Genomic DNA, 20,469 nt, shown 5'->3' with positions numbered 1-20,469 from the left:
ACAGTTTATTTTTAGTGAATATAACATGTCACATGTCATAACCCTAGACTTTTGTAAGTAATAATTTTCAGCAAATGTGACCCCTGTATAACCTTAAGAGTTTATCAAGAGTATCCACTTGGACGACCAATATCAACCTTATAGCACTCTGATCTAGATACCTGCTGGCAAAATATTAGATGTCTTGGTATTGTAGAGTTTAGAAGATTCTCAAAGAATTGTCTCTATTTGACTTGAATGACATTGAAAATAGGTCAAGGTTAATTAGATGAAGAAACTTACAACGTGTTGTCCTTGAGATTTACTGGTGAGATATTAAGTCTTCTGGAGATTGAGAATTTTCTCTATTGTTTTTCATTATTTGACCCTTGTGACTTTGAAAATAGATCTGTCAAGGTTATTGGTATGAGGAAACTCCATAGCACTCCATAGTAGATACCTACATGTGCAGGCACATCATGAGTACCCTAAATCTTAACATGTACTTCAGAAAATTCTCAAAGGATCTTACCACATGTTTTTTTTTATTTAGATGAGCCAAATATAGTTAAGCAAGAGGACCAGAGGGCATTAATTGCTCACATGGCAAGTTAGAAATCATGACAAAATTACTAACTTTATTGGGCTAAATATTTAGATTAATTAGGCACTTGTGGCGATATGCAAAAGTGATTACTTAATTTTACTTTTCTTTGAAAGTGTGTGCAAGTTTGAGCTGATAAATGTTCATATATATATAATGCCATGTGCACGGTGGTTACCGTACGTAAGTTAGCTTTTCCTCTTACGGTCGATTTAAAGAAAATAAACAAGACGCAATTTTGCTATTTCCTCATTACAAATACAAAATAATCATATTATTATAATCATCAAGTATTCATTAGAATGATTTCAAGCAAAGTTTTGTACTAATCTGTGTTAGTCTCATTTTCATACATCGTTTTCGGGACCTCCTGGACATCGTTTTTGGTCAACATTTTTCATGCGCCAAATATACGGAAAGAAGTTTTTTTTCAGCATTTTCAGCCCCAAAAAGTACCTGCGCAAATTACACTGGTGTGCAAATTACACTGAGTTTTTACGGTAATTCTAATTTTCATGTTGAAAATTATATGATCATTTATATGAGGAAACTCTAAACCACTCTCTCCTGGGTAATTGCTAGCAAAATATCAGCTCTCTGGGCCTTCTGAAACTAGAGGGGGAAATTCTTGATTGTTTTAAGCATATTTGACCCCTGTGATTTTATAAATAGTTTAAGGTTCTTTATGAGGAAATTTCATATAAGTCCATAACAGGAACCTACTGGCAAAAGATAAGTCTACTGGGACTTTTAGCACTTGAGAAGATTCATCTTGAACTATTTCGCCCTTGTGACCTTGACAATAGGTCAAGGTCATTTATTTGAGGAAAGTTTAATGTACACTTCCCCATGTACCACCTCGCCAAATATCAGTTCCCAGTTACTTATAGTTTTCTAGAAGTTAAAAGTTGACGGATGGATGAATGACGAACAACGAACACCCACTTAGACACTATATGATAAGCTCACTGGCACTTTGTGCCACATGAGCTAGTAAAAGGACAGAATCTATTTCATGCAGAATTTTTATTAATAAATATGACTGTTTACAAATACATGTATATATGAATGAGTTAAGGCACAAATAGTTCTACATACACAGGATACTTTACAGCTCAAAAACATTTAATACATTTTCTAAATATGTACGTTTACATTCTGAAAGTTGAAAATCTGTTTCAGCAACTCTCAGCAAACCAAACATGAGATGTATTGCACTCAAAACATAATATAAACATTGAATTTGAAATCTAAGGGCGTGTCTATAGCTGGGACATTATAATATCAAATCCTTGACCAATTTATATTGCAATGGAGATTTCTACTGATCTTCTCTATTGTAAGTGCATTAACATTATCAATAAGGACCTTAATTTATTATCCAACATATAATTCTATCAGAGTAAATTAGGGTCTGGATAAATGTAACTGTAGACCCATAAGAATGGGTTTTTTTATTTCTATTTTCCATGAAAGTGCCTGTGACAATGCCTGTCTGGACAGAGCAACTTTCATTTATCAGAATTCCACAATTTTGATACTTACTCCAATAATTTTTGACTGAACAGAACTAAATCTTAAACAATTTAAGTAAACTAATGAGTGACTTTGTTCAAGCTGAGTAATAATTGTTGCACTGTCAACTATGTATTTTACTCCAATAAGAACTATACATTCTGTGATATTAAGGCAGGTATGAACCCTACCCACATGTAAATCATTGTGTAGCAAGTTTCTATAATGGACATATGAAATCAAATTTGTTCAAATCAAATATCTGGTTGAGAAGAATGGCCATCTCATAGTATATAAATGACTGGTATTAAAATCTTTGGCACAAACATAACATGGTTCTGAGTACAATAATAAACTTACTCATCAATAACCTACACAAAGAAAAAGGCACAAAGGGTGTGGTACTTTATACATTATTGATCTTAATTCAAAATCAAATGAATTTAATATTGTACTACATGTACAGTCATTTACCAAATATCAATATTAATTACTGTCCCAGAATATAAGTAACACAATTTCAGCTGTTTTTGATGAAGAGACAAAATATTAACATATTTTTTTTTTTGTTAAAAAGATAGTGTTATCAACTTGTTGATAACAAGAGTTTGGATATTTGTAGACTACATCAAATCATACAATCTTTCAAAAAAATGTCAAAACATTTCATCCTTAAATTTTTCATCGCTCTTTAAAGCTATTCATGTAAATTCATAAATAATATGCACATCCATCTACTTCTAAATACAAAACATAAAAACACCAGACTCAATGTAGCACCAGTGAAACAATAACAGTTTGTAATTTGTACACAATATATTATCTGATTTCAATCTATAATAATACCATATGTCTAAATTCTCAAATCCTAATAAAAATTTGAGGAACAGCTTAAAAATCACGTCAAACCATAGAACAATGTTAAAATACTGTACTGGTATACCAATATTATAACACCATATTAAAATTGTAAAATATCATCCCAAATTACGATTGTACAATATCCTACCATGTTTTACCACAATGGACGGAGCCTATATTTTATCAATATAAAAGTGGATTGGCATTTTCCCCCCAAAAAAAATTCACAAAAAAGTTTAACCTAACATCTGATTTGTCAAGCTTAGATAAATTTGTTGTAAATGAACATTTGTTGTCCCAACAGACTACAAGTTCCATTGAATACCTAAATAGAATACTCATTATCATACATATAAAAATACAACAAAAAGGTGTATAATTTCTATAGTCTAAAAGTGATATTTCTATTTTCAAGTCGATATAAACAATATTCAAACTGCACACACCATTATGAAAATACTTAAGACTCTGTACCCCGAGTGACGTGTACCGGTAACAAATCTATAGGCTAGCCTTTTGTATTGGTGAACACTACATGTTAATACATTAGAACATTATTCTTATTAAATAACAAATACAATAGATATTATTTGTAAAAATCTTACTAAAAGTTGTGTTTTAAAATTCATAAATAACACTCCGTTTCTTCTACAGCCATATAATTCTAGGGCCAGCTTCCTATACTACATGGATCATGAGTAAAATATTGGTCTCAGGCAAACTGTTGTGATATGAGAGCATCGTTCTCCGAGGTTGTGTGGCTGTGGGGTGTTGTGGACGACCTGGTGAGAGAACACACCAAAGAAATATAGTATACAATATAATATACTACACATTAACAACACTTGTCAACATTTTATTTCAAAATCTCTATTTCAATGCCTTCAGTCAAACTTAACCTTGTACACTCAATGCCAGAGATTAAAATAAATTCCAGCTTGGCTTGAAACTAATACTCAGTATCACACAACTATCTGAACATGGAAACTGACAGTTGTTGAACTATTTCTCTTTTGCTTTGTTTTTGGCAAATCAATATATATAATATAGATATAAAGTCAAAGAGGCAGGGTCTAATGAATACAGTGTACACTTGTTTTTGTACATCTATATCAAACATAAACGAACTTCAAAAGAGTCAATCTAATCAAAATTAGATGTTCATTATCCACTCTGTAAACTCTGTATGAACGGAGTTGATAATAAACCTCTAATTTTAATAAGCTTGCATAAGAGTGTCAGTAAAGCAAACAAGTGCAATCAATGATTGCGAAAGCTCACCGGCGGCAGCAATCACACTATGCATTCATTTTTTATGTATGTATAAGCATGTCATTTTGAAATTGTATGTCATATAATATTGCTCCTAGACCTCTAATGGATGTATAAACCAAATAAGAAGGGTGTGGACTTACAAGCTTTTCAAAACTAACACCCAAAATCTTTAAAGTGGGTTTTTGTGTCAAAAAAAGTAAGTCCACTAAATGGTAAAATGCCCCAAAAAAATCACAAATTTTTTCTGCATGATTTTGCCACAGCATCACTCCTGGATCTCTAATGAATGTATAAACCAAATTAGAAGGGTGATAGGTGTATACTTTTGGACTTACCCCCAAAACTTTAAAGAAAGTTTTGGTGCCAAAAAAGTTAAGTCCACAAAATAGCAAAATGCGAAAAAATCACAACTTTTTTCTGCATGATTTTGCCATAACATCACTCCTAGACCTCTAATGAATTTATAAACCAAATAAGAAGGGCATGAGGTGTATACTTTTGGACTTACATGTACAAGCTTTCCAAAAACTTACCCCAAAAACTTTAAAAAGGGTTTTGGTGCCAAAAACGTTAAGTCCACAAAATGGTAAAATGCGAAAAAATAAAAATTTTATTTCTGCATGATTTTGCCATAACATCACTCCTAGACCTCTAATGAATGTATCAATCAAATTAGAAGGGCATGAGGTGTATACTTTTGGACTTACAAGCTTTCCAAAAACTTACCCCAAAAACTTTAAAGTGGGTTTTGGTCCCAAAAAAGTTAAGTCCACAAAATGTTTAAATGCGAAAAAATCACAATTTTTTTCTGCATGATTTTGCCATAACATCATTCCAAGACCTCACGACGCTGACGCCGGGGTGACAGCATTAGCTCTCGGTAACTCGTAACCGGTGAGCTAAAAACACATAGTTTTAACCAATCCATAGAAACCCAATCCTCCTTAATAGTAACCACACTATGTACATTTATAACCACACATGACTGACATGTACAGAAAAAACTAGGAAAATACTTTCAGATGTTGGGCCTTTCACCTGTAATATGAATACAAACACTCAGATGTTGGGCCGTTCACCTGTATATGAATACAAACACTCAGATGTTGTGCCTTTCGCCCGTATATGTATACAAACACTCAGATGTTGGACCCTTTTACCCGTATATGTATACAAACACTCAGATGTTGGGCCCTTTTACCCGTATATGTATACAAACACTCAGATGTTGGGCCTTTCACCTGTATATGTATACAAACACTCAGATGTTGGGCCCTTTAGTCTATTTATGTATACAAACACTCAGATGTTGGGCCCTTTCACCCGTATATGTATACAAACACTCAGATGTTGGGCCTTTCACCCGTATATGTATACAAACACTCAGATGTTGGGCCTTTCACCCGTATATGTATACAAACACTCAGATGTTGGGCCTTTCACCTGTATATGTATACAAACACTCAGATGTTGGGCCCTTTCACCTGTATATGTATACAAACACTCAGATGTTGGGCCCTTTCACCCGTATATGTATACAAACACTCAGATGTTGGGCCCTTTCACCCGTATATGTATACAAACACTCAGATGTTGGGCCCTTTCACCCGTATATGTATACAAACACTCAGATGTTGGGCCCTTTCACCCGTATATGTATACAAACACTCAGATGTTGGGCCTTTCACCTGTATATGTATACAAACACTCAGATGTTGGGCCCTTTAGTCTATTTATGTATACAAACACTCAGATGTTGGGCCCTTTCACCCGTATATGTATACAAACACTCGGATGTTGGGCCTTTCACCCGTATATGTATACAAACACTCAGATGTTGGGCCTTTCACCCGTATATGTATACAAACACTCAGATGTTGGGCCTTTCACCTGTATATGTATACAAACACTCAGATGTTGGGCCCTTTCACCTGTATATGTATACAAACACTCAGATGTTGGGCCCTTTCACCCGTATATGTATACAAACACTCAGATGTTGGGCCCTTTCACCCGTATATGTATACAAACACTCAGATGTTGGGCCCTTTTACCCGTATATGTATACAAACACTCAGATGTTGGGCCCTTTCACCTGTATATGTATACAAACACTCAGATGTTGGGCCCTTTTACCCGTATATGTATACAAACACTCAGATGTTGGGCCCTTTTACCCGTATATGTATACAAACACTCAGATGTTGGACCCTTTCACCTGTATATGTATACAAACACTCGGATGTTGGGTCTTTCACCTGTATATGTATACAAACACTCAGATGTTGGGCCCTTTCACCTGTATATGTATACAAACACTCAGATGTTGGGCCCTTTCACCTGTATATGTATACAAACACTCAGATGTTGGGCCCTTTAGTCTATTTATGTATACAAACACTCAGATGTTGGGCCCTTTCACCTGTATATGTATACAAACACTCGGATGTTGGGCCCTTTCACCCGTATATGTATACAAACACTCGGATGTTGGGCCCTTTCACCCGTATATGTATACAAACACTCAGATGTTGGCCCTTTCACCCGTATATGTATACAAACACTCAGATGTTGGGCCCTTTCACCCGTATATGTATACAAACACTCGGATGTTGGGCCCTTTCACCCGTATATGTATACAAACACTCAGATGTTGGCCCTTTCACCTGTATATGTATACAAACACTCAGATGTTGGGCCCTTTAGTCTATTTATGTATACAAACACTCAGATGTTGGGCCCTTTCACCTGTATATGTATACAAACACATAGATGTTGGGCCCTTTCACCTGTTTATGTATACAAACACTCAGATGTTGGGCCCTTTCACCTGTATATGTATACAAACACTCAGATGTTGGGCCCTTTCACCTGTATATGTATACAAACACTCAGATGTTGGGCCTTTCACCTGTATATGTATACAAACACTCAGATGTTGGGCCTTTCACCTGTATATGTATACAAACACTCAGATGTCGGACCCTTTCACCCGTATATGTATACAAACACTCAGATGTTGGGCCTTTCACCTGTATATGTATACAAACACTCAGATGTCGGACCCTTTCACCCGTATATGTATACAAACACTCAGATGTTGGGCCTTTAACCCGTATATGTATACAAACACTCAGATGTTGGGCCCTTTCCCCGTATATGTATACAAACACTCAGATGTCGGACCCTTTCACCCGTATATGTATACAAACACTCAGATGTTGGGCCTTTCACCCGTATATGTATACAAACACTCAGATGTTGGGCCCTTTCACCTGTATATGTATACAAACACTCAGATGTTGGGCCTTTCACCCGTATATGTATACAAACACTCAGATGTTGGGCCCTTTCCCCGTATATGTATACAAACACTCAGATGTTGGGCCCTTTCACCCGTATATGTATACAAACACTCAGATGTTGGGCCTTTCACCTGTATATGTATACAAACACTCAGATGTTGGGCCTTTCACCTGTATATGTATACAAACACTCAGATGTTGGGCCCTTTCACCCGTATATGTATACAAACACTCAGATGTTGGGCCCTTTCACCTGTATATGTATACAAACACTCAGATGTTGGGCCCTTTCACCTGTATATGTATACAAACACTCAGATGTTGGGCCCTTTCACCTGTATATGTATACAAACACTCAGATGTTGGGCCCTTTCCCCGTATATGTATACAAACACTCAGATGTTGGGCCCTTTCACCCGTATATGTATACAAACACTCAGATGTTGGGCCCTTTCACCTGTATATGTATACAAACACTCAGATGTTGGGCCTTTCACCCGTATATGTATACAAACACTCAGATGTTGGGCCCTTTCCCCGTATATGTATACAAACACTCAGAAGTTGGGCCCTTTCACCCGTATATGTATACAAACACTCAGATGTTGGGCCTTTCACCTGTATATGTATACAAACACTCAGATGTTGGGCCTTTCACCTGTATATGTATACAAACACTCAGATGTTGGGCCCTTTCACCCGTATATGTATACAAACACTCAGATGTTGGGCCCTTTCACCTGTATATGTATACAAACACTCAGATGTTGGGCCCTTTCACCTGTATATGTATACAAACACTCAGATGTTGGGCCCTTTCCCCGTATATGTATACAAACACTCAGATGTTGGGCCCTTTCACCTGTATATGTATACAAACACTCAGATGTTGGGCCCTTTCACCTGTATATGTATACAAACACTCAGATGTTGGGCCCTTTCACCTGTATATGTATACAAACACTCAGATGTTGGGCCCTTTCACCTGTATATGTATACAAACACTCAGATGTTGGGCCCTTTCACCTGTATATGTATACAAACACTCAGATGTTGGGCCCTTTCACCTGTATATGTATACAAACACTCAGATGTTGGGCCCTTTCCCCTGTATATGTATACAAACACTCAGATGTTGGGCCCTTTCACCCGTATATGTATACAAACACTCAGATGTTGGGCCCTTTCACCCGTATATGTATACAAACACTCAGATGTTGGGCCCTTTCACCTGTATATGTATACAAACACTCAGATGTTGGGCCCTTTCACCTGTATATGTATACAAACACTCAGATGTTGGGCCCTTTCACCTGTATATGTATACAAACACTCAGATGTTGGGCCCTTTCACCTGTATATGTATACAAACACTCAGATGTTGGGCCCTTTCACCCGTATATGTATACAAACACTCAGATGTTGGGCCCTTTCACCTGTATATGTATACAAACACTCAGATGTTGGGCCCTTTTACCTGTATATGTATACAAACACTCAGATGTCGGACCCTTTCACCCGTATATGTATACAAACACTCAGATGTTGGGCCCTTTCACCCGTATATGTATACAAACACTCAGATGTTGGGCCCTTTTACCTGTATATGTATACAAACACTCAGATGTTGGGCCCTTTTACCTGTATATGTATACAAACACTCAGATGTTGGGCCCTTTTACCTGTATATGTATACAAACACTCAGATGTTGGGCCCTTTTACCTGTATATGTATACAAACACTCAGATGTTGGGCCTTTCACCCGTATATGTATACAAACACTCAGATGTTGTGCCTTTCACCTGTATATGTATACAAACACTCAGATGTTGGGCCTTTCACCTGTATATGTATACAAACACTCAGATGTTGGGCCCTTTCACCTGTATATGTATACAAACACTCGGATGTTGGGCCTTTCACCTGTATATGTATACAAACACTCAGATGTTGGGCCCTTTTACCTGTATATGTATACAAACACTCAGATGTTGGGCCCTTTTACCTGTATATGTATACAAACACTCAGATGTTGGGCCCTTTTACCTGTATATGTATACAAACACTCAGATGTTGGGCCCTTTTACCTGTATATGTATACAAACACTCAGATGTTGGGCCTTTCACCTGTATATGTATACAAACACTCAGATGTTGGGCCCTTTTACCTGTATATGTATACAAACACTCAGATGTTGGACCCTTTCACCTGTATATGTATACAAACACTCAGATGTTGGGCCTTTCACCCGTATATGTATACAAACACTCAGATGTTGGGCCTTTCACCCGTATATGTATACAAACACTCAGATGTTGGGCCCTTTTACCTGTATATGTATACAAACACTCAGATGTTGGACCCTTTCACCCGTATATGTATACAAACACTCAGATGTCGGACCCTTTAGTCTATTTATGTATACAAACACTCGGATGTTGGGCCCTTTTACCTGTATATGTATACAAACACTCAGATGTCGGGCCCTTTCCCCTGTATATGTATACAAACACTCAGATGTTGGCCCTTTCACCTGTATATGTATACAAACACTCAGATGTCGGACCCTTTCACCTGTATTATGTATACAAACACTCGGATGTCGGACCCTTTAGTCTATTTATGTATACAAACACTCAGATGTTGGGCCTTTCACCCGTATATGTATACAAACACTCGGATGTTGGGCCCACTTTATAAAACGTTACATCTGATGTCATATGTTTCTACTCCTCAGGTTGGTACACCTTTAGGTTGTATATAAGGTAGAATTTATCTTGGAATATTGATGATAGTCACCTGTCCAGGGCCTCCCCATTGTTTACAGAGTACTGCGGAGGGAGTTGGTAGGGGGGAGGTGAGGCACTACGAGCTTGCCGTCTGTCACGCCTCCGATCCCTGTAATGTAATCATCAATTATACCATTTAATTTTAAGTTTCCATAGAAAAGTTTTTAAGGTCTTAAGGAAAGTTTCTAAATGTTTTGGGACTAAATCAGTGACACAATCAAAAATATGAAACTGAAACATCATATTCTAGACTCGATCACCTATTACAATAGCAAATCTTACTGAAACATTAAATTCTAGACTCGATCACCTATTACAATAGCAAATCTTACTGAAACATTAAATTCTAGACTCGATCACCTATTATAATAGCAAATCTTACTGAAACATCAAATTCTAGACTCGATCACCTATTATAATAGCAAATCTTACTGAAACATCAAATTCTAGACTCGATCACCTATTATAATATTTAATCTTACTGAAGCATCAAATTCTAGACTCGATCACCAGTTTAATAAATCCCCTACACTGATGTCTGTATCAACACTTGTGAGATGAGGTCACAGTTTAAAGATACCTGAATTGAAATACAAAGTGATCATGTACCTCTGTAGTGTTCCTGGGGCAGATTGACAGGTGTCTCGCCCATGCATGCCTCTACGGTAGCGGTGCTCACGGTCAAGGGTCATCGAACCACTGCGGCTAGATAGCAGTAATGTATCTCTTTTCCTAGAGAGTTCCCGAAGGCCTTGTGATGCTCTTCTGATGGAGTTGTATTTATCCAAACTAATACTGAAAAAAAACAGGACAGGTAAACGTACAGGAAAACACATCTTAACCTCAAATCTAGATAACAATAGTTACAGGACAGGAAAATACAACTTATACCTCAAATCTAGATAATAATAGTTACAGGACAGAGGTAAACGTACAGGAAAATACAACTTATACCTCAAATCTAGATAATAATAGTTACAGGACAGGAAAATACAACTTATACCTCAAATCAAGATAACAATAGTTACAGGACAGAGGTAAACGTACAGGAAAATACAACTTATACCTCAAATCTAGATAACAATAGTTACAGGACAGAGGTAAACGTACAGGAAAATACAACTTATACCTCAAATCTAGATAACAATAGTTACAGGACAGGAAAATACAACTTATACCTCAAATCTAGATAATAATAGTTACAGGACAGAGGTAAACATACAGGAAAATACAAGCTATACCTCAAATCTAGATAACAATAGTTACAGGACAGGAAAATACAACTTATACCTCAAATCTAGATAATAATAATTACAGGACAGGGGTAAACGTACAGGAAAATACAACTTATACCTCAAATCTAGATAACAATAGTTACAGGACAGGAAAATACAACTTATACCTCAAATCTAGATAATAATAGTTACAGGACAGAGATAAATGTACAGGAAAATACAACTTATACCTCAAATCTAGATAACAATAGTTACAGGACAGGAAAATACAACTTATATCTCAAATCTAGATAACAATAGTTACAGGACAGAGGTAAACGTACAGGAAAATACAACTTATACCTCAAATCTAGATAATAATAGTTACAGGACAGGAAAATACAACTTATATCTCAAATCTAGATAATAATAGTTACAGGACAGGAAAATACAACTTAAACCTCAAATCTAGATAATAATAGTTACAGGACAGAGGTAAACGTACAGGAAAATACAACTTATACCTCAAATCTAGATAATAATAGTTACAGGATAGAGGTAAAGGAACATTTCTGACTATGAGGACAAGATTCTATACTTACTCTTCCTGACTTTCAGACTTCTTCCTCCTGCAATGAAACAATGTTTTCTCATCAGAAAATCGGTCTTAAAATGTTTAATGCATACAAGTAAAATATACATTTTTAGTATGATGACATAAAGTTAAAAATTAGTCATCTTTTTATGTAACTTGGACACTAAACAATGTGTGCATGGTTGAAGACTTTTTAGTACAGTACCATATTTATCCTGTGCTGAACAATGTATTAATTTTTGAAGACTTTTTTATTACAGTACCATATTTTTCCTGCAATAAAAACAGGGGACAAACACTTGAAGTTTGTGTGATAGTAGGGATGCAAGGGATTATTGTAAGCTAATGAAATGGCATTTTTTATCTGCAAATGGACATACGATATGCTAACATTTCTAAACAAGGCCTTAATGATGGATAGATGTGGTACAATGTATAACATATACAACACAGTAACTCAATTTCCTTTGAATTTTTATGTTTTTTGCAAATAGCTGGGGAAAAAATGAAAAATTATTCAAAATTTCTTGAGAAAGGACAAATTATAAAAAGTTCTCATGTGTAAGTTAAAGTTGAATACAATTTCCATTTTCAGTGTTATATGAATCAATAATGTTGGAAATCCAGGGTAAATTATGTTTTTCAACCAGTTGTTATATTGGTATATAAATATTTCCATACTACCAACCTCCTTGTACAACTACAGCAGAGGACCATACTGAGAACCATGGCCAACAACAATACAACGCCTGCAGGAATCACCACAATATACACAAACTCCATCCACATGTCTCGACATCTCCGCTCCCCATCACACAGATCTGGTGGACTGAACACAGGCACTGGGTACACCTCCATCTAGAAAAAAATACAAAATGTTACATAGCATATACCTTTTACAGAACCAGTAAAATGAGTAAATGGTAAAATATGGAGCAAATCATGTAGCAGTAATTGTACACGTAATAGTGTAACAGATAATGGCTAATGACATCAAATAACTCAGTTTAACCATGTGCAGCATCCCTCTTATATAAATAACCAGGAATGTCTATGTTTCATTGATGCAGATGCAAAAGAAAAGAAAAAACATAGTGTAACAGTTCAGGGATCAAATCTTGCCAGGTCTATCAAGCTCAAAGGAAATTCTCCTAGCATGAAGCATGAAGCTATGAACCCTGGTTCCAGCTAGAGTGAAGTCTCTCAATCTCCTGTTGCTTGCAATTGGAGAGGTCAACAGCATAAACAGTAAGGCAAGACTTTAGATAGAGTGCGTTTATAATCACTATTGAAACTGGACTGAACTCAATGCCTATGGTCAGGTTAGAGTGTCTAGATTTCAGATGTCCCAGGTTCGAGACCCAGTCTGGTCATTCAAATTTTCCTCTCCTGTTACATTTGGTGCCTAACCAAATATCTACAGAGGTGGCAGATAGTCTCTTGTGTGTCTTTGGGGTAAAAGACTTTGTCGAAAGGATGGAGGAATGTAGCGGAACTGGACTGGGCTAAGCGCTGGTGGTAGCTCAAATGGTAAGAGAGTGTGTCCTAGAGTTTGGAGGTCCCAGGTTCAAGTCCCAATCTGGTTGTTGCATCTTTTTCCTTTCCAATTATATCTAAAAGTTGAGAGTATAGGTCACTTTAATAGCTCAGGTTAGCATGAATTCCCCTTAAGCCTAGTGGTAGGATGCTTGCCTTGAGAGCAAAAGGTCACTAGTTCAAATCCTGGCACAGGCAGGGTATTTTCCATTGTTCCTTCCTAATATAGATTTGGTGCTGAAGACCATCCCAAGGGAACCTATAGGAGATTGACATGCTTCCTTGGAGCTAAAGAACCATGGATGTGGTTGTCTTTTGGGGCAAAGACTTTGTGAAGGAGGGAGTAGTGTAAGAGAGGCTCATATAGGTCACCTTACTAGCTCAGACTAGTATGAATTCGCCCTTATAATTAGCCAGCTAGAAGTAGGATATTTGTCTTGATAGCAAAAGGTCGCTAGTTCGGTTTGGGCCTCGAACTAGCAACATTTTGCTCTCATGTCAAACATACTTCGGATAGGCTAAAGGGGAACTTGTGCTTGTCTGAGCTAGTAAGATGACCTGTACTCTCCATTTTTACACTAAATGTAGCCGGTGGCCAGGTATAGCTCTCTCAAATGGTTAAAGCGTCTGTCTAGAGTGCAGAGGTCCTGGGTTCGAGTTATGGTCCGGTCGTTGCAGTTAACCCCTGTTGTATTTATGGTCTGGTGTGTCTTCGGGGTCGAAAACTTTGTTGAAGGAGGGAGGAATGTAGAGCAGGGCTAAACAGGTGGAATAAATCATCAATAATGGAATAAATGTTTCTGGCTAAACAAATTTAAATAACCATTAACCCGTATATGTAAGGTATGTGTTCTGTGATGTTATATCTATCTTGTCTGCACCATCCACATTTTCATACAGTAGCGCGCGCTGGCCCTACACCTTTGTCATCAGAGGAAACTCAGGCTAGCCTAAGCTGCAGCAGTAAAATCTTGACAACCCGTGAACGTGATGGATTCGGAACCTGTTCGCATACATAAGTAAAATGTGATGATTCAATTGTCTTATATAAAAAGAACATAAAAATTGTGTTCAAATAACAAACCATGTTGAATTAGTTCACTTGATTTCACAGAAACTGCCAGGCCTGCCCCCAAGTTCACCGGATATTATTGAATGCGTGTTAATTTTAGATATCGCCTCGGATATGTTTTTCCGGAATGTATAAATTATGGGGTTAGGGTGTAGACTTTTACAAGTATGTCGCGTGATTTGAAACTATAATATCAGGCGTATCGATCACATTTATCATATGATATGTCTTATCATATAAAGGTCTATAAGTGTTCTTCCATCTGATTTCGAATTTTAAACAGCCAAGAATAAGTTGACAAGTGTGTAATATAGTACTGGTACTGTACAGTAATTGAAGTTACATTTCTAGACCAGTGCCTGTACCGTGCTGTTATGTATTTGTAGTATTGACGAGAAGACGATGAAGCATTTAATGAAAATTAGATAAAATATTTTTTAAACAGCTGAAGGTCCGATGACTATGTTTTTTCTCACTGTACATTCTGTTCCAGTTAGTGATCTCTGTCTCTGGTGATAGCAGGCATACTATAATGTATACAGTACCATATATTGGATTTTCACTAATTCTACGATCTACGATAATGACATTATGTAGTCCGAGAATATTTATGGTTATTTTTTTTAATATAGCAGATTTGTTAAGAGAAAAATGTGGAAAAGGAAATGAAATATTCCTTCCCATTCCCTGGTTAAAATAAAGTTCATGTGTATATACATACAATTTGTCTTCACTTACTTTGTTTATGTTGTTATATTAGTAAGTTAACCAAACAACTCTGTGCCTACTAAACACAATCCGGGAAACTCGCTCAATTTCGGAATTTTTAACGTACGGTTCCATTGATTAGATAATTAGATTACTACCCAGCATGCATTGCAAATAACAATGTTGAGGAGCTTTGTTGCCTGTACATCATAAAGAGTTGACTTTATGCTCTCATAGTTGCATATTTACATCTATCTGGGTTATCTTCATCAAAGGTTGGTAAACCTACGTAAGTATTATCTTTACGGTGATTTCATAAAGTCACAACCATCCGTGATGTGTATTGCAGTCCTCGGTGTGATGCCATCCTCGACCACCCTAATCGGTTCGATCCCTCCAAACCTTGCAAGAAACGAAGTGTCCAAGTAGTTATTTGCCCAAATATATTGTACGCACTGTATAAATTCTTTATCTTTAACACACACAATAATTTATATTTGGAAAAGGTTAAGCGCCTGTAGTGAAAGCTTTGCACGAACGTGGTTGTGTATTGTACTGTGTATTGGAAAGTGAAGGGATGGATGGTTGATGCACACACACCGGGCTTCGTTTCGAATGGTATCGTATCACACAGAAAAAAACATGTGTTTGATGCAATATAGTAGGAAATGCACCCAAAGTAGAACAAAATTAAAACTAAAATGAATCACGTTACAGAAACGAAACATTTAGTGTCATTACTGTGGGATATGTATACGTAGATATCAGGATGCAGTCATCTTGTTTACTTTCTATTATCGCCTTAAAAATCTATTATCTCCCATAAAGATAATAGTGTTTATAAATTCCAAGTTATCAGTGGGTAGTTTCCTCATTTTTATTGCAATTATTGAAAAACTACATAATTGGTTCTCATATATCTTCTATTAAACACATTTTTGTAATTTTTGTCAAAATTTGGTTTATGTATATGAAAACATACAGAGGCTTTACTTTCAAACTGTAATTCGCAGGTATTTGGCCTTGTTGAATATTATATATCCGACATGAAAAAACATCTGACTTTATTAACTCGATTAAAATTAATTATAATGTTAGTGTAAAAAAAAAGATATATTGCTGCCTTTTTGCCACTTCCTTCAACTTCTGATAATCTTGATCAGCAAATAGTTTAATCTGAAAGTGTGAGTTATAATCTAAAATATAATGGATTGTAATTGTCTTGTCAATGACATATTGTTCATCCATATTTATACTAATTTGTATAAGTGATTTAAAAATTGAAAATAAAAGTGCCATATACTAACACATTCATTTTGCTTTTGAGTGTCATATGTACACCTAGTCCTATAATATTAAACTTGGAAGATAAATATCATGACTTTTAACATTGATGATTGGCTATCTACATGTTTGTGATTTGTCAATTTAAACATGCAATTCTTATTGATATGATTGCCAGTTATACACAATGGAATTTTCATTGTTGATATTTCAAATACACATACAGTCAAACCTGTAATAGCGGACACCCTTATATAGCGGACACCTGTCCATAACGGACAGTTCCAGGAATCCCCATTGAAAATCACTATATAAATATCATGTATATAGCGGACACCTTCCTAATGCGGACAGCGGACACTTATTTTTGTCCTTAAAGTTGTTAAAAAATCTGTATAACGGACACGTGAAACCATAGCCGTGTTGTTTTTTGTGTGTAAAAAGTTTCTAAATAACCAGCAGAGCCTTAATTACTCAACTCCCCTGGTAGCAATGTTAACTTAGGAAGCCACTACATCAGTCACTAATTGTCCTGTTACCTATAACAATGGGCAGTAATTACAAGAGAGTGACCGATCACCATCGGCAGAGGTGTTTGTTTACTCATGATCAACCCCACTGGTGACAGCTAAGCTTAGCCATTCAACCATGGCCTAAATAACAGGAATGGTCAGGTGGTAATTAAATCATTATCAAGACCGACAAAAGAGGGACAAAGCAATAGTTATGTCTGTCATAATTGTTTTACTTACAAAAAAAACGGCATGCAAATCTGACAGGGCGCAACTGGCAAGCACATGTTGTCAGCCGCCATTTTCTCGCACTCGGAGCTCCTTGGTTTATTAAGATATTAACATATTAAGAACAGCTGAAGAGTTCCGAGTGTCTTTGTATACACTATAGTAATTGACTGAACCATAAAACGGTATTTATTAAATTAAATCCCTACATGGATTTCAGAAAATATATCTCAAAATAAATGCTTAGGGATTATATAATTATCAGAGGAAAATGCACTTTCATTTATAAAGGGTTATTGTTGTAATATAAAAGATACTTCAAACATATTTATTTTCCAAAATATTGATGATTAATGAAAATTGTTTTAATAAGAATTACCTTTACTTTTTTGACTATATAAAAGTCTATATTGAGTATTTTTCTGAATAGATATTCAGTATAGTAAGATATTGTGAAGAATTTTTTTGAAACTATAGGCTTAAGAAAAAATATTAAAAATATCAACTTCAATTTTTGTGTCAGATGAATAATTAAAAATTAATTAAGCATTTTTCTTTAATCATTTGTCTTTTATTCATTTGTTTTGTTAGTGTTTAAACATAATAAATCAGGAGATATATAGTGTACTGTAATCAGATTTTGGTTTGTTTCATTCATTTATTAGGGACATAACTCATTGAACCTCTATATAAAGGACACCTCTCTATAAAGGACACTTTTGCCTTGTCCCTTAGGTGTCCTTTAAACACAGGTTTGACTATACTGTTAGCGAGAAATGAATGATTCCAACAAAGATAAATTCTTTAGGAATGAAAACAATTACATAACTTTATAATTGGAGGTGAATTTATGAAGTTCTTAGCTTCTGTTTTTATTTAGTGGTATATATGTCCTCTAGCTAGCTTGCTAGAGTATTTCTTGGTCACACAACATGTTCTAGACCAGGTACACTCTGAACTTCTTACCGTGTATATAAAAAAATATATTTTATAAAAAAAAAATTGTACTGACATCAACTACTGGAATTTTTAAGGAGTGGTTTCATTGCATGCTATTAAAATAAAAGGCTTCCAAGTTTGTTCAGATGAATCTTTTAAGGTCACAAAGAGATGTTTTTAATGGTGATTTAAAAGCAAAACATCATCAATCAGAGAATTGGACAGTGTGCACGTCGGAACTCAAGTGACTGTTAAGTCACCTATATATAGGCCTGAAAGAAGTTGAAAATTCCCAACTTTGTCCATAATATGCAAAAAAAAAGTCATGTAAACCTAGAATTGACACTACATTGTATAACTGGTCAGCATGTCACTCATTAATCAAGTAGTAGCATGTAAATCTTTAACATAACTTACATTTTAAATTTTCCGAATTTGGTCAATTGGATTTCCCCAAAATACCCGGCAAAATCACTGGAAGTAGTGTATACACTGTCTGCAATGTCTTTAATGAGGATGGCCTTATCATAACCACACGTATTGCTGGGCATAACGGTTAAAGAACAATCATACTACCCTGATCCTACCAACGAAGGGCAAACTACTGACAATAGTCTGTCATTTGTTACATGATAATAACAGAAAGATGAAAGCCAGCTAAGTTCTAAACACAATTTAATGATATATACAAAACTAAGTAAGTTACAGCGATAATTCACAATTATAGATAAGTGGTGTACAAGTTGGTGTATTTAATCAAAGTCATGTATGTAAAGTGCATAGATACATTTTTGAGGTTCATTTTAAGAAAAAAAATTAAGAGAAATGGATTTTTTTTAATGTTTTGCTTGAACTTCCAGTAGCTGCATATTCCACATAAGACGATAGAAATGTATAATTTATTAAAGCTACACTTCAATATTTAATTTGAATCAAAGGTCAGATTTGTCACATTGGATTCATAAAACCGGGATAGGCCTATAGCTAGTCAGCTTGCGAATTGGAGTGACCCTATCTACGATGTTTGTACAAACAAAATAATTAATCCTTCCCTCAATTATCTTGTGATTTTCACGCTAGTATCATCTTTTGTGGTATCCGTACATGATGTACGCATACAAAGTTAATTAGGCCCAATTATAACACTATTGACTTGAAAACTGAGTACAAGTTTAGGCTACGTAATGTAAAACTGTCTGCCGTTTTGTATATTTTTCTGCTTTCGATGTGCTGGTCACTACTTTTGTATAGATAAACATGTTAATCAGATAGATGTTACAATGCAGATCTCGATGATGAATCAGAGCAGTTAACACAGTCAGATCATAATTTACAGGGCTAGAATCTCGATGATGAATCAGAGCAGTTAACAGACAGATCATAATTTACAGGGCTAGTATCTCAATGATGAATCAGAGCAGTTAACACAGTCAGATCATAATTTACAGGGCTAGTATCTCAATGATGAATCAGAGCAGACTCAGCAGTTAACACAGTCAGATCTCGATGATGAATCAGAGCAGTTAACACAGTCAGATCATAATTTACAGGGCTAGAATCTCGATGATGAATCAGAGCAGTTAACAGTCGGATCATAATTTACAGGGCTAGTATCTCAATGATGAATCAGAGCAGACTCAGCAGTTAACACAGTCAGATCTCGATGATGAATCAGAGCAGTTAACACAGTCAGATCATAATTTACAGGGCTAGTTAAGTTGGTCAGTGATTGCCACACGAGACCAATGAATTAGTGTTATCCCTCCTGAGTTACGTATGAACAGGTTGAACATTCTGGCAAAGCTCTGGATTCTTAAAGTGATTTATTTAGAGTTATGAATTAACTAAGAGCTGTTGTATCATTTCAAGTTTCGTTTGATTTTAATTGAGCCATTATACACCTGAATACAGCAACTTTCTCAAGTGAGATCGTATGTGTGCGGAACACGTGTAGCTCGACAGCAAAGATAAGTCCATGTAATTGCTGGTTCAAGGAATTAAACATGAAAATAAATATGTATTTCCTTGTATTTGTTAAATATTTACTTTCT

General features: G+C 35.8%; 2 protein-coding genes across 4 annotated transcripts in view; one reads left to right on the top strand and one right to left on the bottom strand.

Moving 5' to 3' along the window:
• Window positions 1-1,592: 1,592 nt before the first annotated feature.
• On the bottom strand, window positions 1,593-14,842 carry LOC117339426. Its single transcript, XM_033900997.1, has 6 exons — window positions 14,760-14,842; window positions 12,828-12,997; window positions 12,147-12,173; window positions 10,940-11,125; window positions 10,341-10,439; window positions 1,593-3,741 (listed from the first exon to the last, which is right to left on the bottom strand). The coding sequence occupies exons 1-6, from the start codon at window positions 14,760-14,762 to the stop codon at window positions 3,672-3,674; spliced, it is 555 nt and encodes a 184-aa protein (XP_033756888.1). The 5' UTR covers window positions 14,763-14,842; the 3' UTR covers window positions 1,593-3,671.
• Window positions 14,843-15,622: 780 nt separating this feature from the next.
• Window positions 15,623-20,469, top strand: part of LOC117338841 (LIM domain-binding protein 2-like) — a 44,779-nt gene continuing 39,932 nt past the window's right edge. For 2 of the 3 annotated variants that reach the window (XM_033900199.1, XM_033900197.1), the window contains exon 1: window positions 15,623-15,744. The gene's annotated coding sequence lies outside the window, so the exon portion shown is untranslated. The remainder of the gene's footprint in view (window positions 15,745-20,469) is intronic. The other variant, XM_033900198.1, reaches the window with a different exon arrangement.

Source organism: Pecten maximus, chromosome 12 (genome assembly GCF_902652985.1).
Source record: "Pecten maximus chromosome 12, xPecMax1.1, whole genome shotgun sequence".
NCBI lineage: Eukaryota > Metazoa > Mollusca > Bivalvia > Pectinida > Pectinidae > Pecten > Pecten maximus.
The sequence above is the reverse complement of the archived record's forward strand: the minus strand, read 5'-3'. Positions and strand labels throughout refer to the sequence as shown.

What these genes read in the sequence shown, in the direction of transcription:
- LOC117339426 (XM_033900997.1), bottom strand. An exon ending in AAGTCTGAAAGTCAGGAAGA is followed by an intron (nt 11,126 to 12,146) that starts GTAAGTATAGAA and finishes GTTTTTTTTCAG; the next exon opens with TATTAGTTTGGATAAATACA. An exon ending in AATGGGGAGGCCCTGGACAG is followed by an intron (nt 3,742 to 10,340) that starts GTGACTATCATC and finishes TTCTCTCACCAG; the next exon opens with GTCGTCCACAACACCCCACA.